Source organism: Chanodichthys erythropterus, chromosome 16 (assembly GCF_024489055.1).
Source record: "Chanodichthys erythropterus isolate Z2021 chromosome 16, ASM2448905v1, whole genome shotgun sequence".
NCBI classification, from domain to species: domain Eukaryota; kingdom Metazoa; phylum Chordata; class Actinopteri; order Cypriniformes; family Xenocyprididae; genus Chanodichthys; species Chanodichthys erythropterus.
In genome coordinates this window covers 5,117,865-5,134,440 of record NC_090236.1, presented here as the reverse complement: position 1 = coordinate 5,134,440, position 16,576 = coordinate 5,117,865, and the positions used below count along the sequence as shown (strand labels likewise).

At 41.8% G+C, this 16,576-nt stretch overlaps 1 protein-coding gene across 1 annotated transcript; it reads right to left on the bottom strand.

Annotated features, from left to right (window-relative positions):
- Nucleotides 1-13: 13 nt before the first annotated feature.
- LOC137003674 (prolyl 4-hydroxylase subunit alpha-2-like) lies at nucleotides 14-6,794 on the bottom strand. Its single transcript, XM_067363910.1, has 14 exons — nucleotides 6,698-6,794; nucleotides 6,201-6,297; nucleotides 5,863-6,014; nucleotides 5,601-5,720; nucleotides 5,291-5,512; nucleotides 2,765-2,910; nucleotides 2,483-2,659; nucleotides 2,139-2,191; nucleotides 1,857-1,953; nucleotides 1,416-1,466; nucleotides 1,057-1,095; nucleotides 869-937; nucleotides 691-787; nucleotides 14-550 (listed from the first exon to the last, which is right to left on the bottom strand). Exons 1-14 carry the CDS (start codon nucleotides 6,777-6,779, stop codon nucleotides 480-482), a joined length of 1,473 nt encoding a protein of 490 aa, XP_067220011.1. The 5' UTR covers nucleotides 6,780-6,794; the 3' UTR covers nucleotides 14-479.
- Nucleotides 6,795-16,576: the final 9,782 nt, after the last annotated feature.

Sequence of the window (16,576 nt, the reverse complement as noted above, 5' to 3'; positions counted from 1 at the left end):
TACCTGTAGATAATCCAATTTCAGACTTCATACTACCTACCAGTCTTACAGCACAACACATTCACAACTACACATACCACAAAACTTGTAAAACATATGAATCATCATTTCAGCACTGACTGAAGAGGAAACATGTACAATTTAGCTTTAAATACAACTGCAGAGAATTTGCGTCTCATCTACAGGTATAACACACTTGACGGCTGTAGGATTGACCAGTTTAGGTAATGTGATTATCCAATGATATCTTGCTGAAACTTCATGTTTTTACTCTATTGCATTGGTTTTATTGTATATTACAGTTATTTTGAACATTACTGCCATATAGACAGTAGTAAATCACAGTAAAATTTAATACAGTCTACAGTATGTTACAGAGCTACAGTATAAAAACTTATAATACAAATATAACAGATGGAGTACAAATACTTCTATAGTACAGATAAACTTAATATTATTTCTATATGGTCACAGTGTTTTCACTCCCAGTCTGACAAAGAACAGGGTCTCCTGAACTCTTGTCCAAACTCATGGATCCATTTAGTAGCCACTGAAAAGACACCAGAAAAAAATATATCTCATGATATCTCATGTGAAACTGAATAGAATGTAGCTATATTAACATATTAACATTTATTCATAGAAGATACAAGAGTAATCCAAGCCAGTAGGTATTAAATAAAAACTTACACCATTTGTTACCCACTAACACAGGGCATCCAGCATGTTGTGATTCCCAATCCAGTTTGCCATTCTTTAGGAGGTTATACCAAAACACTGCTGAACCCTTAAAAATCAGAGAATGGATGAATGAATTTTACTTCAATTATTGTAATATTCCAGATAGATCAGTAAATTGAGGGTTTACCTTTTTTGGCTTCAATGCAACTCCAACTTCAGGAAACACAGTGGCGCCCCCTATCTGCACATCACTCATCTACAACAAGAGCACATGAGTTATTTTTCATAATGACTGTACAAAACAGTAACATGAAAAGTAAACTTAAAGTAAGCCTATAATGTTTATGTAAGCATTAAACTGTGGCCAAGACTTACATAAATTAAGAACGTAGCAATCCTTCCATTCTCATCCTCCTGTGAGATCAAACATTAAGTTATCTTGCAATGATTTGATTGGTCAAGATGTAATCAAGCTCTCACTGACACAGAGTTTTAAGTTTTAAAAGTGATTTAGCATAAAGATTTAGTACTGATACATTGCCACCAACAAAACTATTTGCCATTAAAGAGAAACATGTGAAAGAAAAAAGGAAAGATCAGGGGCAATGGGAAGGCTCTTCAAGTAATGCTAACCATAGACTTTATTTAACTCCAGAGAGAATCAATGGAAAATTCCAGGCCTACAATTTCCTTCAAATTTATGTAACGCCTTTATTTTAGCAAAGTAATCTTACCAATGTGTCATAATGTGGTCCAAATCTGCCACCAATCCCATAATTTTGAACCTGGTAAAATATTGAAGCACTATTGAAATGAAAATTTCAGGTAAAACAACACCTAATATTTCACAGTGTAAATACACTAAAGAGACCTTGCTATCCATTGAAGTTTGAATATAAAATGGATATATAAAAAAATAGCCTAATATCAGTGCTTATATGCACGTTTGATTGCAATACCAATCCCTGCCCACTAAATGTGATTTCCTTCAAACTATCTCCCCTCAGTACCCCTTTTTGTTTTGGGCCACTGCCCCTCAAAATGTTTGTGCATGTCCCTGAGTGCAAGACGGGCTTTGTAAAACTTTGGTAAACTAGGACAGAGACAGAGTTGTCCTTATAAAATTATATGCTGCCTGTGCATGAACAGGTGATTTCTTTTTACTGTAACCGTACATGTAGACCTTCAGCTGATTCCATGGAGAGTCCTGTGATGTCTGCAATACTCTGACTGATACGAGCAAGCACAGTATTGTCTACCTCCAGAAAAACACTGAAAACAAGGGAATGGTTTCAGCAACACTTATGTTAATAAATTGAACCATAATGATTCCATTTTTCTTCCCATAATAAGTGTGAGACCAAAATGTTAATTAGTTAATAAAACAAGTAATATAATATAACAGTAATACATTATAACTCAAATTTTCATTTTGTGTGAATACAAATGATTATCACCTTTGAGAAACACGGTAGTTTGAAATTCCTCGTCTAGTTTCAGACCTAGAAAGCTACAGTAGGACACACAAGGGAAATGGAACATCAGATATAAATATAAATAAATAGGAAGCACACAATTCTCTACCATATCACTATATTTCATTGCATTGAGATTTGTCTTCACTATAGGAATAAGTTGCCAAGCTAAATAAAAAAAACTGCATACTTTTGCCTATTGAATAGCACAATAAAACATCAAAACTATTAAGATAAAATAAAATATTAGACCTAATAAAATATTAGATTGTAAAGTGACAAGTAAATATTTTAATGTTTTTTGTTTGTGTGTTTTAGATATTCACTTGAGGTCTGGAGATGTTCTTCAGGATCTCTATCTCTCTGTCTGATATAATGTCATGGTATCTGATGATTCGAGGCTCGTCCCACTCCACTTCCTCTTTCACTGGTGCGTACATCAGTCTGGGGTTTCCTCCACCTGTGCTGTACCTACAGGACAGCGCCCTCTGCCTCTTGGAGGTCTGATTTTATAAAATATAATAAACTTCCAATCAACACACAAAGCTTCACATTGAGTTTCTTATTTCATGTCAAATAATAATTTAAATAGTAAACAATGCACTTGCCCTCTCGTCAACTTCTCCTCTGCACAGTGCCTCATAGGAGTTATCTGACTTTGTGTTCAGTGTGAATATGTCAGGATTTGAAGTTCTCTGGAAGCGAAGGAGTTTGTAAAGGCTCAGCTCAACTTTGACTTTTTCATTAGTTGGATCTGAGGAAAATAAGTTTATATAGAAGTTTACTTCTAAAATTCCACAACCTTACATAAAAAAATATTAGTATTAAACTTCAGGACACACTGGCCCTCATTTATGAAACGATTGTATGCTTGTTTTCCATCTCACATTTGGTCTCAGCTCATGTATGCACGTTTTTGAGTCAGCAGGAACTTGCGTGGAGCATAGTAAATTTGGTGGAGAACTGTTATGAGAACATTTAATTTATTTTCCTGACCGACAATCACTCACTAACCGATTATTAACCATTAAACGGCACAATTAAAATGTCAAATTAAAATTAAATTAGAATAGTTGAGTGTCTTAAAATACCACAAATGTTCTTTTTTCTTTCCAGGGATTTTGCGTTGCATGCACAAATGGCAACATCAACAGAATGTAAGGATTCACACATCATACAGCTGCAAAGCAGAGAAAAAAAGAATAAAATAATAGGACTATACAAAATGTATATTTTACTGAAATAATGAACAGATTAACAAAACAAAAGAGATAAACTGTGCATTAAGTAGTACAGGCTAGGCTCATTTGACACACTATATTAGTTTTCTTTATTTTATTAAAAAAATTATCTATATTTTATTAATTCCAATTGATCGCGCGGGCGCTTCACTCACACACGCAGATGCTACATATCAGTTCTAGCATTGCTAACTGTACATTTCAGTCATTTATCAGCAAACTAAATGCAGAGAAATTTAACAATGCTAAGTTTAATGTTCCGCTATAGGTATAGACTACATCTGTTCCAATTGGCACGTGCAACGCCCAACCAAACACATTTTTGTGCATGCGAAGGATGATGTTTTACGTGGATATAGAAACAAGAGTGAAATACAAAGCCTTAGTTTACATAATGAACAGTATCCAGCATACATATTCGGGCCTCATCAGGGCCAACATTGGCACAGCTCAGTTCTGGCAGCGGTTACGGTCACATGGGCCGTGTCTGGCCCATACACATCAAGCCGGTTTTAGGCTGTGTGTTAGCCAGCTGAAAACGCTAGGGCACTCTGCTTAAAACGCCCGTCTGTGAGCGCTTGAGAGCGCTTCTGCAGCGCAGCGTTTTTTTTCCATTGAGACGCTTTGTTGCCATGATACGGAATATCCGCGTCACTGTTACTTATAACTGATTTTGCAGGTAATTTGTTTCAGGCTAAAAATGTTTACACAATGTATGTTCGGAGACCAGCAATATTAATTTCTCATCCATTTTGTTTCTGTTTGTTGATGTCGCTGTACAGCAAGAATGTGACAGTTGGTCGGAGTTGTATTTGTCCCGCCCCTCCTCCACTCTCATTGGACGGCTGGCTAAAAAGTGACAGTGATGAGCGCAGCGTTTTACTCAAAGTTGAACATTCTTCAACTCGAAGCAACCAGTAAAAAACGCCCAGCTCTCAGAGCTTGAGCGTAAAAAAGACGCTCAGGGCCTCATTACGCTCTCGGCGTTTAAAAAATGCGGTGCTCCCATTGAAAACAATTGAAAAAGTATGCTCGAAGCTGGAAAAAACGGTGGACATACGGCCTTAGTGTGAGTTAGTTTAGTGAGCCCATGTGACCTTTGCCACTGCCAGAACTGAGCCATATGTGCCATAGTTGGCCCTGATGAGTTCCGGATATGTATGCTATTGCCAGCCACACTCAGGTTGAGTCATTACCGTCATTGTATGCGTTATGTGGGCCAGAAGAATGTGGGGGATGTGGGACACAACTGGGTCAGATGTCATTTGCTAGCTGGGTAGTTCAACAACCAATAAATGTTAAAATCGCGAATATGGAAACGTTTGGATTCTTCCTGAATGAGAGAGGTAGGCTATGTGAGCCCAATTCAGTTTTGCTTTAAATAAATTCATTTCTGCATTATAATGAATTCCACTATAGCCTAATTTGTGTTTCAGTTTATAACTTAATCTTTAATTTTATAGCTACTTATTTTTCATTCTTGTTCTGTTCTGAATAAATTACATTTTAAGGATTTTCTGTGGAATGAAGAGGGTTACTAAAATAACCATGTTGATAATGTTTGTAAGTTTGTCGTTTTATTTACCAGTATTTTCTTTTTAAATTCATTTTATTGTTTGCAATTATGAGATTGAGGGGTGTTTTAGAGTAAGATAAATTTATTTTCATGTGATTACCTCTTCATTGCCGGGTTACGTTTTTCTGTTGTAAACTATAGGGCGAGGCTTCTAAAATTTGGGGCAAGACATTTGAATGACGACGTTTTCAGTCGTCAAATTCACTGCATACGAACATTTAATGAATCACACGTGAGCGTTGTCGTAAGCTGATTTTTTCCTTCGGATGTACGCTGGTTTCTACGTTCGTATGAAAAATGAAGGCCCATGACCTCACCCAGATTAAGAAGTCGTTGGCCAAAGTAGATTGCCACAGGTAGGCTGCCAAAATGATAGGCTGAAGAACTAAGGAAATGGAGCAACTTTTCCTCAGTAGTGGTTGAGTATTCTGTTAATCTGTCCAGACTGTATAAAAACCAGAGAAAGGCATGCTGGAACTTGTCCTCATCATAAGCGACAAACCCCATATGGTAGGCTTCATCTGCATTTAGAGGTGTTTCTGTGAAATGTGAAATGAAAGCATTAATCAGATTGGAACTTATTTTGAAAGGGAAAAAAGTGAAACTGCATTGGTGCAGACATTTCACCCTTTGTGATGTTGTGTGGGTAGAGTTTGTAGAACTCTTGCAGTCTGATCAGTTCTGAAGCTGCACCATCCAAGTCCTCCAGTTCTGGGATATCTGCATATGCCAGCAGTTCCTGATACTCTACAAGATTTTCAAACACAAGAACAGATCCATAAACAGCTGAAACAATTAATAAAGTTGCATGAAAGCTTTCATCATTTTTATCAATAAATGATGGTACATGTTTACATGTTTTAGTCAAAGAACTTAAATAAGCTCTTACTCTTATAAAGACTCTGTTGAGTGAATTCAACAATGGTAAGCCATTCTTTTCTCACTCGTCTGAGGAGTTTGTAAGCTGCCGCAGGATCTCTCAGGGTTTTCTCAGGGTTCTCAGGGTCAAAGTATGTATATAGTTGAAGAATCAGAAGAGCACTGGATTAAAGTTCATCAAAAGTTGTAGGGTTAAATAAATTTATTTAATAACTTATTTCTTGATCTAAAGACACAAACTGCAAGTATATTCACAACTGGTTTTCTACCAGGTTATTGCTGTAAATTGAAAATATTACAATAAAAAAAACTTTAATTCTTGATAGGGAACAATAAAAGTGTTTTCACCTCTTCATTCTCTCTACATTCTTTTCTTCAGCATCGATGTAGAGCCTGAAGCTTTCCAGAAGGTCTTTCTCCTCCTCAAAAAGCTGTGCAACTTTATCTATAAAAAATATATATCTGCACTTCATTTTTATATCATTTTATAAAACACAGGCATTTCTATTATACTGCATTACCATACATACTGAAAAAGCTTTATTATATAAGAAACCAAAGAGAAATTTAATAATTGTTCAGTCAATAATGGAATCAAAACCAAAAAAGTCAAAATATGATTGTAAATTTCATATCCATGAAGGTGTAATTATGTATAAGAAAAACTGTGCAAAATCTGTTTCCTATATTATGATGAGAAGTGTCTCCCAAATGAATAAATAAAATCAGCGTAACAGTGTAAAAATATTAGAGAAATATGAACAAAACAAATAATGGATTAAAATTAATAAAGTCAAATAAATGTATTGATATTGAATTGAATTAAAATATAATTCATAATATACCTGTTGATGAGAAGAATTCACGTCCAGTAGTACAGACAATACAAGAAAACACCACAAATACTGTCAGCTCCTTTATGGCCATTATCAGACTTTACACCTCAAAACACAAAACAACTGTGTATGTATCTTAAAGTGAACTAGCAGAGCTTAAATCCAGAAAGGTCACGTGCATTCTTTTAAAAACACACCTGTATCACATCATCTGTGCCCGCATTTTGCCATTTCCCAGTACTGCAATCATAGACCAAAAAAACGAAAATGAAACAACATTTGTGACAGTCATGATGATACTCTAAAAATAGCCACTTGTTTCTTGTATAGTCATTTAGATGTACATTCAACAATGTGTAAAATTATACAAAGGGTAAAATTATGATAAGTGGAAAAGCATCCTAATATAGTTTCAAGGTCATGGCCCTGCTCTGATGTCCCCTAATAACTGGAGAAACATTAATGTGTCCTTTCAATATATGAGACCTGTTTTAAAAACATTTAACAATCCCCAATGGGCATATATAAGTTTTACTTGCATTTAACTTGTAGTTAAATGAATAAATGATGTTAACTAACGGAATGATTTTTATCTTAGAACAGTATATCTGCCATATGGTCAATATTGACACAGTCACTTCTGATAACAGATTACTCTAAATTGTAATGTAGAAACATGCATGTTCTGTAAAGCTGCTTTGAAACAATATGTATTTTGAAAAAGCGCTATACAAATTAATTAAATTGAATTATTTGTGTACAATCATTTGTGTGTTTGTTGTCATTTTTTACTTTCCGAAAAGTCTGTAGGAACTAGTCTGTCTAGTCCTTCTAAAGCTGGAATAGGTTTCACAAAAAATCCCCACATCATATCGGTTTGTGAGGTTGACATATCAACAACATATTTTCAAAGAAGAATGCTGCATTAGCAACCATATCTGCATCACATGTGAGTGTGACTAATACAGAAACTAAAAGTACACAATGAATTATTATTACATCAGCATAAACTATTTGTGTTATTGTGCTCATGTTTTATGATTGTAACACACACACACACATATAGATGTGATTACACAATTCCCACAATGTTATGTTGTCCTGAAAGATCTTAGTGATTGATTACTAAATGATCAGGATGAGTACACACAGTGTGTTCGTGTGTGTTATTTTATGTCATATGTGTCTCACATATGATGCACATTGATACATGACAGCCTTGTTTTCTTGTAGTTCACCTAAAAATCAAGCTTTAGACAGAACAGGGAGGGAGACAGAACATATCTCAAACCACAATAACTGTAGGTACATTATTACTGTAACTCAACAAAAACATTTAAGTAAAATCTAATTCCAGAACTACTCTGAAAAAATAAAAGACAATCTATATATTATTTTGATATGCAATAATCAATATCAAAAATATCAATCTTTTTGTATTTCAGACACAATGGACTTGAGGATCATCAAATCACAAATTGAAAATCTTCTCTCTCCCTCTCTCTCTCTCTCTCTCTCTCTCTCTCTATGTGTGTGTGTGTATGTGTGTGTGTGTGTGTGTGCATTTCAAATACACAATAGGAATTTCAGCCTTCCTGTGGCACAGAGTATGGCGATAGCAATGTCGTTATGGGTTTGATTCCCAGAGAAAGCAAGAATTAATGTTGAATACAATAAGTTGCTTTGAATAAAAATGTCTGCCAAATGTAATAAATATAAATGAATTTCACAAACAATAATATTAATTCACAAGTAAATATAGGCCTACTATCCCTTGTGAAAAAGAAGTGCACTTAATTGTATTGAAAGTGTACTTTGTGTGTTCTTAGTATACTTTTTAAAAAGTGCACTTGCAGATAATACAATATAATTAAAATTAAAGGCCACTTAAGTGTACTTAAAAAGAATATACTTTAATGACAATATTTATTATCATGCTTAAGTGCACTTTTTAAAAATGCACTTTGTAATAATGTCAAATTAAGTTGTACTTAAAGAAAGTACACTTTAATGAAAATATTAACACGCTTAAGTGCACTTTTTAAAAATGCACTTTGTAATAATGTCAAATTAAGTTTTACTTAAAGAAAGTACACTTTAATGACAATATTTATTAATATGCTCGAGTGCACTTTTTAAAAATGCCCTTTGTAATAATGTCAAATTAAGCTGTACTTAAAGAAAGTACACTTAAATGACAATATTTACTAACACGCTTGAGTGCACTTTTTAAAAATACACTTTGTAATAATGACTTATTAATTGTACTTACAGAAAGTAAACTTTAATGACAATGTTTATTAACACACTTGAGTGCACTTTTTAAAAATGCACTTTGTAATAATGACTTAAGTTGTACTTAAAAAAGTACACTTTAATAGCAATATTTATTAACACACTTCAGTGCAGTTTTTAAAAATTCACTTTGTAATAATGACTTATTAAGTTGTACTTAAAGAAAGTACACTTAAATGACAATATTTATTAACACTTTTTTATTAAATGCACTTTGTAATAATGACTTAAGTTGTACTTGAAGAAAGTACACTTTCATGACAATATTTCTAAACATGCTTAAGAGCACTTTTTAAAAATGCACTTAATTTTTACCTAATTATGACTTTATAGTGTTTTAAATAAGTAAACTTATTCTGATGTATTGACTTATATATATATATATATATATATATATATATATATATATATATATATATATATATATATATATATTAAAGCACATGAAAAATAATTTATTTTAATTTCAACTTAAGTGTGTTGTCTAAGATGACATTTGTTAATGTATTTTAAATGTACTTAGTCTTTAATAAATACTGTGTGCATTAATACACTTGAAATTTATTTTTCTGAATTTCAAAACACTTGCTTATACAGTGTATAATCCTGTACAACTTATTGTTGAAATTTTTATCACCAGCTCCTGCTCTAAACTCGACTCGTGTCAGTTTTCTACATAATATTTGACATAAAATGTTTTTTTTTAGTTTTTTTTTTTTTACGGAGTGCTGTATTTGTGATACTTAATGCAACAGTGCTGTACTTTACATATCTGTATAATACTTATAATATCATTGTTGTTCTAAGTTGATTAAACCTATTTAATTGCAAGCAAAAGTTTAACAGATCTATAAAATAATTTGAATTCATATTCTGTTAAAATACATTTAATTTTAATCAGACTAAACTATAAAATAATTGAATTTCAGTTAGGTGAATGAGTAAAGTTCTGTAAACGTACAGTTTAACTACAACAATGAATTAGAAAAACTTCAACTTGAACAAATTTAATCATGCGCATGCGCCACAATACTACGTCATGACGGAGCATTACTTCACCAGAGTTTGAAAAATGCACCTTCAGCCATCTTTCTGTGATCGCGATGCGCGAGGCAACTTTGCTGATCAAAGAAGAAAACAAAGGAGCGCCCGTTTGGATGACTACAAATGAGACGTTATGTATTACAAATAAAGAAGCAAGTAAGTTCCCATTCAGACGAATAGGAATCTCGCTAGAGAGGCCAATCTACTTCGAGTGTAACTAAACGAGCCAATGCACATTGGCATGCAATCATATGCATCAGCTGCTTGCCTCGCAGCGCGGGTATATAATGAGCAGCAGGTGCGTTGCATCTTCAGCTTTTCGCTTCGGAGCCAAACCTTCCATGAAGACAGCTACTGAAAGCGAGTGTGGTGAACGAGTCTCTCTTCAAGACGTCTCTTTGTTGAGAGGTGCAGGCGGACAGCGCAGCAGCGGGGCCGATTCTCCTTTTGTTTTTGTTTTTGCCTTTGGTTTGATTGAGCAAAGCTGTAATCAGCGTGAAGGCCGTTCTCACGGCTGGTGAAACGGTGCGCCTAGAGCGCTAAAAAGTTGTTGTTACAGCTGGTAAGAGGAGCGCCTTCAAGGAGAGTGCACACGACAGGCTGCACATTCCCTGTCTGTGCTGCAGCGGCTATTCCCCTGCGTGCTTCAGCACCTAAAAGAGTCAGTCCTTGAAAGAGCTAACACGAGTAGTTCACGTCTTTTTAAAGATGTCATTCTACTTGTGTTTTTCTGGATGCGGTCGTTACCTGGCGCCTCGGGATAGTCACCAGCGCTGTATCGCGTGCTTGGGCTTAAGGCACGCTGAGGCAGCGTTTGTGGATGAGTCATGTACCCATTGTGGGAAGATGACCATCGCGGAGTTGCGGTCGAGACTCCACTTTCTGCAAAGGGGTGGAGTCCCGGTCCCAACGCCTCGCTCCAATCCTCCTCAGAGGGTTGCTGCGAGCGGCGGAGCTAGTGACTTGAGGATCACGGTGAGCGCGCTTCCTTCGGGGAACCAACCCCCTAGGAACCCTTCCCCCTCGTGCGCTCCGCAGCCAGTAGAGCTGCCCGCGGAACGTGGTGGACCACCCCAGAGGTGTGTACCATCCGTTTCCTTCGGAGCTCCCCCAGACGACCGGATGTCGATCGCTGCATCGGAGGGTGAGCCTGATACTTCTGGGGAGGATGAGTCGGCGCAGTTGCCTCCTTCGGGGGTGACAACTGTGCCCGACACGGACCCGGAAATGATGGCTATGCTTTCCCGGGCCGCCAACAGGGTCGGGCTCGTGTGGAATCCTCCACCGTGTCCCGAACCCTCGAGGTTGGATGACTGGTATCTCGGGGTGGCCAGGGCTGGTTCTCAGCCCCCCACCCCAGTGCCCTTCTTCCCGGAGGTGCATGAAGAGCTCACGGGCACGTGGACGGCACCTTTTACTGCCCGAAACCGTGTCGGTGGGTCCTCCTCCCTCACCACCCTTGATGGCGGGGCAGCGAAGGGTTACACGCGCATACCCCCTGTGGAACGGGCCGTTGCTATGCAACTGTGCCCTAACTCCACCTGGCGGGGGGAGCCGTCTCTCCCTTCCCGGGCCTGTAAGTACTCGTCGGATCTTACCGGCAAGGCTTATCAGGCCTGTGGGGAAGCTGCCTCTGCCTTACACGCTATGGCGTTGTTGCAGGTCCATCAGGCCAAGGCACTGAGGGACCTGCACGAGGGTGGTCATGATCCACAAGTTCTCCAGGAACTTCGTGCCGCGACGGACCTCGCGCTTTGAGCGACGAAGGTTACGGCGCGGTCAGTGGGTCGTGCGATGTCCACTATGGTGGTCCAAGAACGCCATCTCTGGCTGTGTCTTGCGGACATGAGGGATACCGACAAGGTCAGGTTTCTTAATTCGCCCGTGTCCCAGACCGGCCTTTTCGGCGACGCGGTCGAGAACTTTGCCCAACAGTTCTCGGCTGTACAAAGGCAGTCTGAGGCCATCAGTCACATCCTGCCGAGGCGGTCAGCTGCTGCACCTCCACCGCCGGCGGCACCTCAGACTACCCGTCGCCGAGGGCACCCCCCTGCAGCCGCCCCCGCTCCCGCGCCCCAGCAGCAGCAGCCTCCATCCAAGCGGCGCCGCGGAGCCGGTCGCGGGTGGGGTGCCCAGCCCGTCCAGCCACCCCCCAAGAAGAAGGGTGGCAAGGCCAAGTCCAAGCAGCCCTAGGACGGGCGACCCGGAGATGGAGGGGACTGCTCTTCAGGAGGTGGTGACTGCACCGCTCCTTCCCCCGGAGGAGGGCCGGGAGGAGAATCTTTTGTTGTTTCCTTTTGTTCCGCCGCTGGCTCAACGACCAGCGGTACCCAAATTTTCAATAAAAGAGCAGTTTCCTTTATCTCCGGGTCCGAAGAGGGCTCGGAGAGCAGTGGGAGGGCTAGAACCTCACCACTCTCATCCACCTCTTCTGTCGCCAGCGGACAGCAGCGAGCAGCAGGTAAGCAAATCCTCGACTGCTCCCTCTGTCCACCCGTGGAAGCAGGTAAGTGTTGCACAGCACACTGTGACCCCGCTTCGGGCCGCCTCACACAGAGAGCCTCCCGGGCCGCGTCCCTGCTTTCCACCTCGCTGCCCGGGGCGGGTACGCCGGCGGTCCCCTTGGTGCCGCTGGTGCGGTCTCTGGGAGCCTGGCTAGCGCTCCCCAGTCCGTCTCGCTGGCTACTCCGGACCATCAGGCTCGGCTATGCGATTCAGTTCGCCCGACGTCCCCCCAAGTTCAGGGGCGTCCTCTTCACTTCAGTGAAAGATGTCGATGCCCCTGTTCTGCGTGCGGAGATCGCAGTCCTACTGGCGAAGGACGCGATAGAGCCGGTCCCTCCAGCCGATTTGAGGTCAGGGTTCTACAGCCCCTACTTCACTGTACCCAAGAAAAGCGGCGGGTTACGACCGATCTTGGACCTGCGAGTTTTGAATCGGAGCCTTCACAAGCTACCGTTCAAAATGCTTACGCAGAAACGCATTTTCGAGTGCATCCGTCCCCGAGATTGGTTTGCAGCGATCGACCTGAAGGACGCGTACTTTCATGTTTCGATTCTTCCGCGACACAGGCCATTCCTGAAATTCGCGTTCGAAGGTCGAGCATATCAGTACAGAGTCTTACCCTTCGGGCAGGCCCTGTCTCCCCGCGTCTTCACGAAAGTCGTGGAGGGAGCCCTTGTTCCCATGAGAGAACAGGGTGTTCGCATTCTCAACTACCTGGACGACTGGCTCATTCTAGCACAGTCTCGGGATCAGTTGTGCGAACACAGGGACTTAGTGCTCAGGCACCTCAGCCAGTTGGGGCTTCAGGTCAACTGGGAGAAGAGCAAACTCGCCCCCGTGCAGATGATCTCTTTTCTCAGTATGGAATTGGATTCGGTCGAACGGGTAGCACGCCTCACAGAGGAACGTGCTCGGTCGGTGTTGAACTGCCTGAATACGTTCAATGGCAGGACAGCGGTCCCACTGAAGTTTTTTCAGAGGCTCCTGGGGCATATGGCGGCTGCAGCGGCCGAGTCCCGAGATGGGTGTGGCAACGCGGCACGTTCCGGGTGCCAATCACTCAGGAGTGCCGCCGTACCTTCAGCCCGTGGTTGGACCCCTTGTTTCTTCGGGCAGGAGTCCCTCTAGAACAGGTGTCCCGGCATGCTGTGGTCTTCACAGATGCTTCTACCACCGGCTGGGGTGCCACGTACAACGGGCATGCAGTCTCAGGGGTTTGGACGGGACCCCATCTGCATTGGCACATCAATTGCCTCGAGTTGCTGGCAGTACGCATTGCGCTGAGCCGCCTCAAAGGCCTGCTTCGTGACAAGCATGTACTGCGACCGTTGCGTACATCAACCGTCAAGGTGGTCTACGCTCCCGTCGCATGTCGCAACTCGCCCGCCATCTCCTCCTGTGGAGTCGGAAGCATCTGAGGTCGCTTCGCGCCATTGATGTCCCCGGTGTGCTCAACCGTGTGGCCGACGAGCTATCACAAGCTGCGCTGCCCGGAGAGTGGTGACTCCACCCCCAGGTGGTTCAGCTGATCTGGAGAGAGTTCGGAGAGGCTCAGGTAGACCTGTTTGCCTCACCAGAAACCTCCCACTGCCAGTTGTTTTACTCTCTGACCGAGGGAACACTCAGGACAGATGCACTGGCTCACAGCTGGCCCCGGGGCCTGCGCAAATATGCGTTTCCCCCAGTGAGGAGCAGGTCTTGTTAGTTGCGCCTTACTGGCCCAACCGGACCTGGTTCCCAGAACTCTCACTCCTCGCGACAGCCCCTCCCTGGCCCATCCCTCTGAGGAAGGACCTCCTCTCTCAGAGACGGGGCACTCTTTGGCACCCGCGTCCAGACCTCTGGAAACTCCATGTCTGGTCCCTGGACGGGACGCGGAGGTTCTAGGTGACTTACCCCCTGAGGTACTTAACACCATCACTTCGGCACGTGCACTGTCTACGAGACGTGCTTACGCCTCGGAGTGGAACCTGTTCGTCGAGTGGTGTTCTTCTCGTCGAGAAGACCCCCGAAGATGCTCGATCGGAGTCGTGCTTTCCTTCTTGCAGCAAGGGTTGGAGCGTAGGCTGTCCCCCTCCACCCTCAAAGTCCATACTGCTGCCATATCCGCTTACCACGACCACATAGATGGCAAATCTGTTGGTCAGCATGACCTGGTCATCAGGTTCCTTAGGGGGGCGAGACGGTTAAATCCTCCTCGTCCCCCCTCCATACCCTCTTGGGACCTTACTCTGGTGCTCAGAGCACTCCAGATTGCTCCCTTTGAGCCTTTGCTGTCAGCAGACTTAAAGATTCTCTCTAAGAAGACTTTGCTGCTGGTGGCATTGGCCTCCATCAAGAGGGTAGGGGACCTGCAGTCATTTTCGGTCGACGAATCGTGCCTAGAGTTCGGGCCGGGTGACAGCCACGTGGTACTGAGACCCCGGCCTGGCTACGTGCCCAAGGTTCCTACCACTCCCTTCAGGGACCAGGTAGTGAGCCTGCAAGCGCTGCCCTCGGAGGAGGCAGATCCAGCCCTGGCTTTGCTCTGTCCAGTTCGCGCCTTGCGACTGTACTTAGACAGAACTCGAAGCTTCAGGACCTCAGACCAGCTCTTTGTCTGTTACGGAGGCCAGCAGAAGGGAAAGGCTGTCTCCAAGCAGAGGATGGCCCACTTGATAGTGGATGCCATCGCCCTGGCTTACCAAGCTCAGGGCGTGCCCTGCCCGCTCAGGTTGCTCGCTAACAGACATTTGTAGAGCTGCGGGCTGGGCGACACCTAACACGTTCGCTAGATACTATAGCCTTCGTGTCGAGCCGGTCTCCTCCCGTGTTCTCGCCTCAGGTCAGAGGCACGGAGAGGCCCCGGCTTAGTGTCGGCTTGCTGCGCTACATGCGCATTCTATTCTCCAGAGAGTCCCTACGGGCAGACCCTGTTGAGTCCTCCGGTTACCCTTCGGCAGCCGACGTGGCGGAGCGTCTGGCGCCAGGCCTATACTCCGTTGTATCCTTGAGAACCGGATTTAGGCTGGGTTCCATATGTGTGACCCTACGGGGATCCCATATGGCTTTTTCCACGGCTGCTCCTAAACGAAGCCCGTGTCTTTCCCTCTGGGAGAACCCATCTCTCACCGAGTGGAGTCACCCCAGTTCTTCCATATGTTGTACAACCTACAAGGTTAGTCCATATGTACTTATCCATATAACTCCTTCGGGGAAGGATATGGCTTCTGCAGCGTTCCTTATCGTATGTAAGGCTACGCTTTCCCAGCGTTATCCAATTGTCGCACTTAGTGGGTTTTGGGAACATAGCAGTTCTTATGAGTGTAACTTATTTAGTTTAATCGCAATATGGAGGTGAATTAATCATGTTTCCTGTAATTTATTTATGATTGCATTATAATAATTTCTTATACAATATGAATGTGGTCGCGTGTGTGGGCGTGTTCAAAGAACACTGAACTCTGACTTTTTAAATCATTTTAAATGACTTTAAGTTAAATGTGCAGAACTAAATTCAAAGATCTGATCTTGTAACATTTAAAGACAATACATTTAATCTCTATTATAACCACCAGTAATGCTTATAATCTATTTTTCTTTTTGCATTTGAAAAGTTAGTTGTTCAATTACTGTTTGTGTTTGTAATATGTAATATTTTTGTGCTTATCTGGTGTTTTATATATTCATTTTGTAGGATCAGTACAGATTTGTTATTGGAGATACAGTGCAAGCTGTGTGGAATCAAAGACCTGTATTGATGAGGTGATGTTCCATTTTTTTCCATTAATTCAGCCACCCTGATCACACACTACAAGCTAAATTACTGCCATCAACTGTCCTTATAGCTTTTAAATGCTTTGAATCTTTTCTGTTTGCAAGTAATACATTTTCACCTGTGCACTTACAAATCCCCATCTAATCATTATATATTTATATTTATGTATAATGATATTATTATATAATTATTTTCAAAGCAAAACCCCTCAATTTGCTTGGGCCTTGGGTTATTTATCTATATTTGTGTAATTGATAATGTTATGTTTAATTCCTTGTAAAGTATAA

What these genes read in the sequence shown, in the direction of transcription:
- LOC137003674 (XM_067363910.1), bottom strand. Translation starts at nt 6,779, where the DNA reads ATGGCCATAAAGGAGCTGACAGTATTTGTGGTGTTTTCTTGTATTGTC. An exon ending in CCCACACAACATCACAAAGG is followed by an intron (nt 5,513 to 5,600) that starts GTGAAATGTCTG and finishes CACATTTCACAG; the next exon opens with AAACACCTCTAAATGCAGAT. An exon ending in GTTAGTGGGTAACAAATGGT is followed by an intron (nt 551 to 690) that starts GTAAGTTTTTAT and finishes GTGTCTTTTCAG; the next exon opens with TGGCTACTAAATGGATCCAT.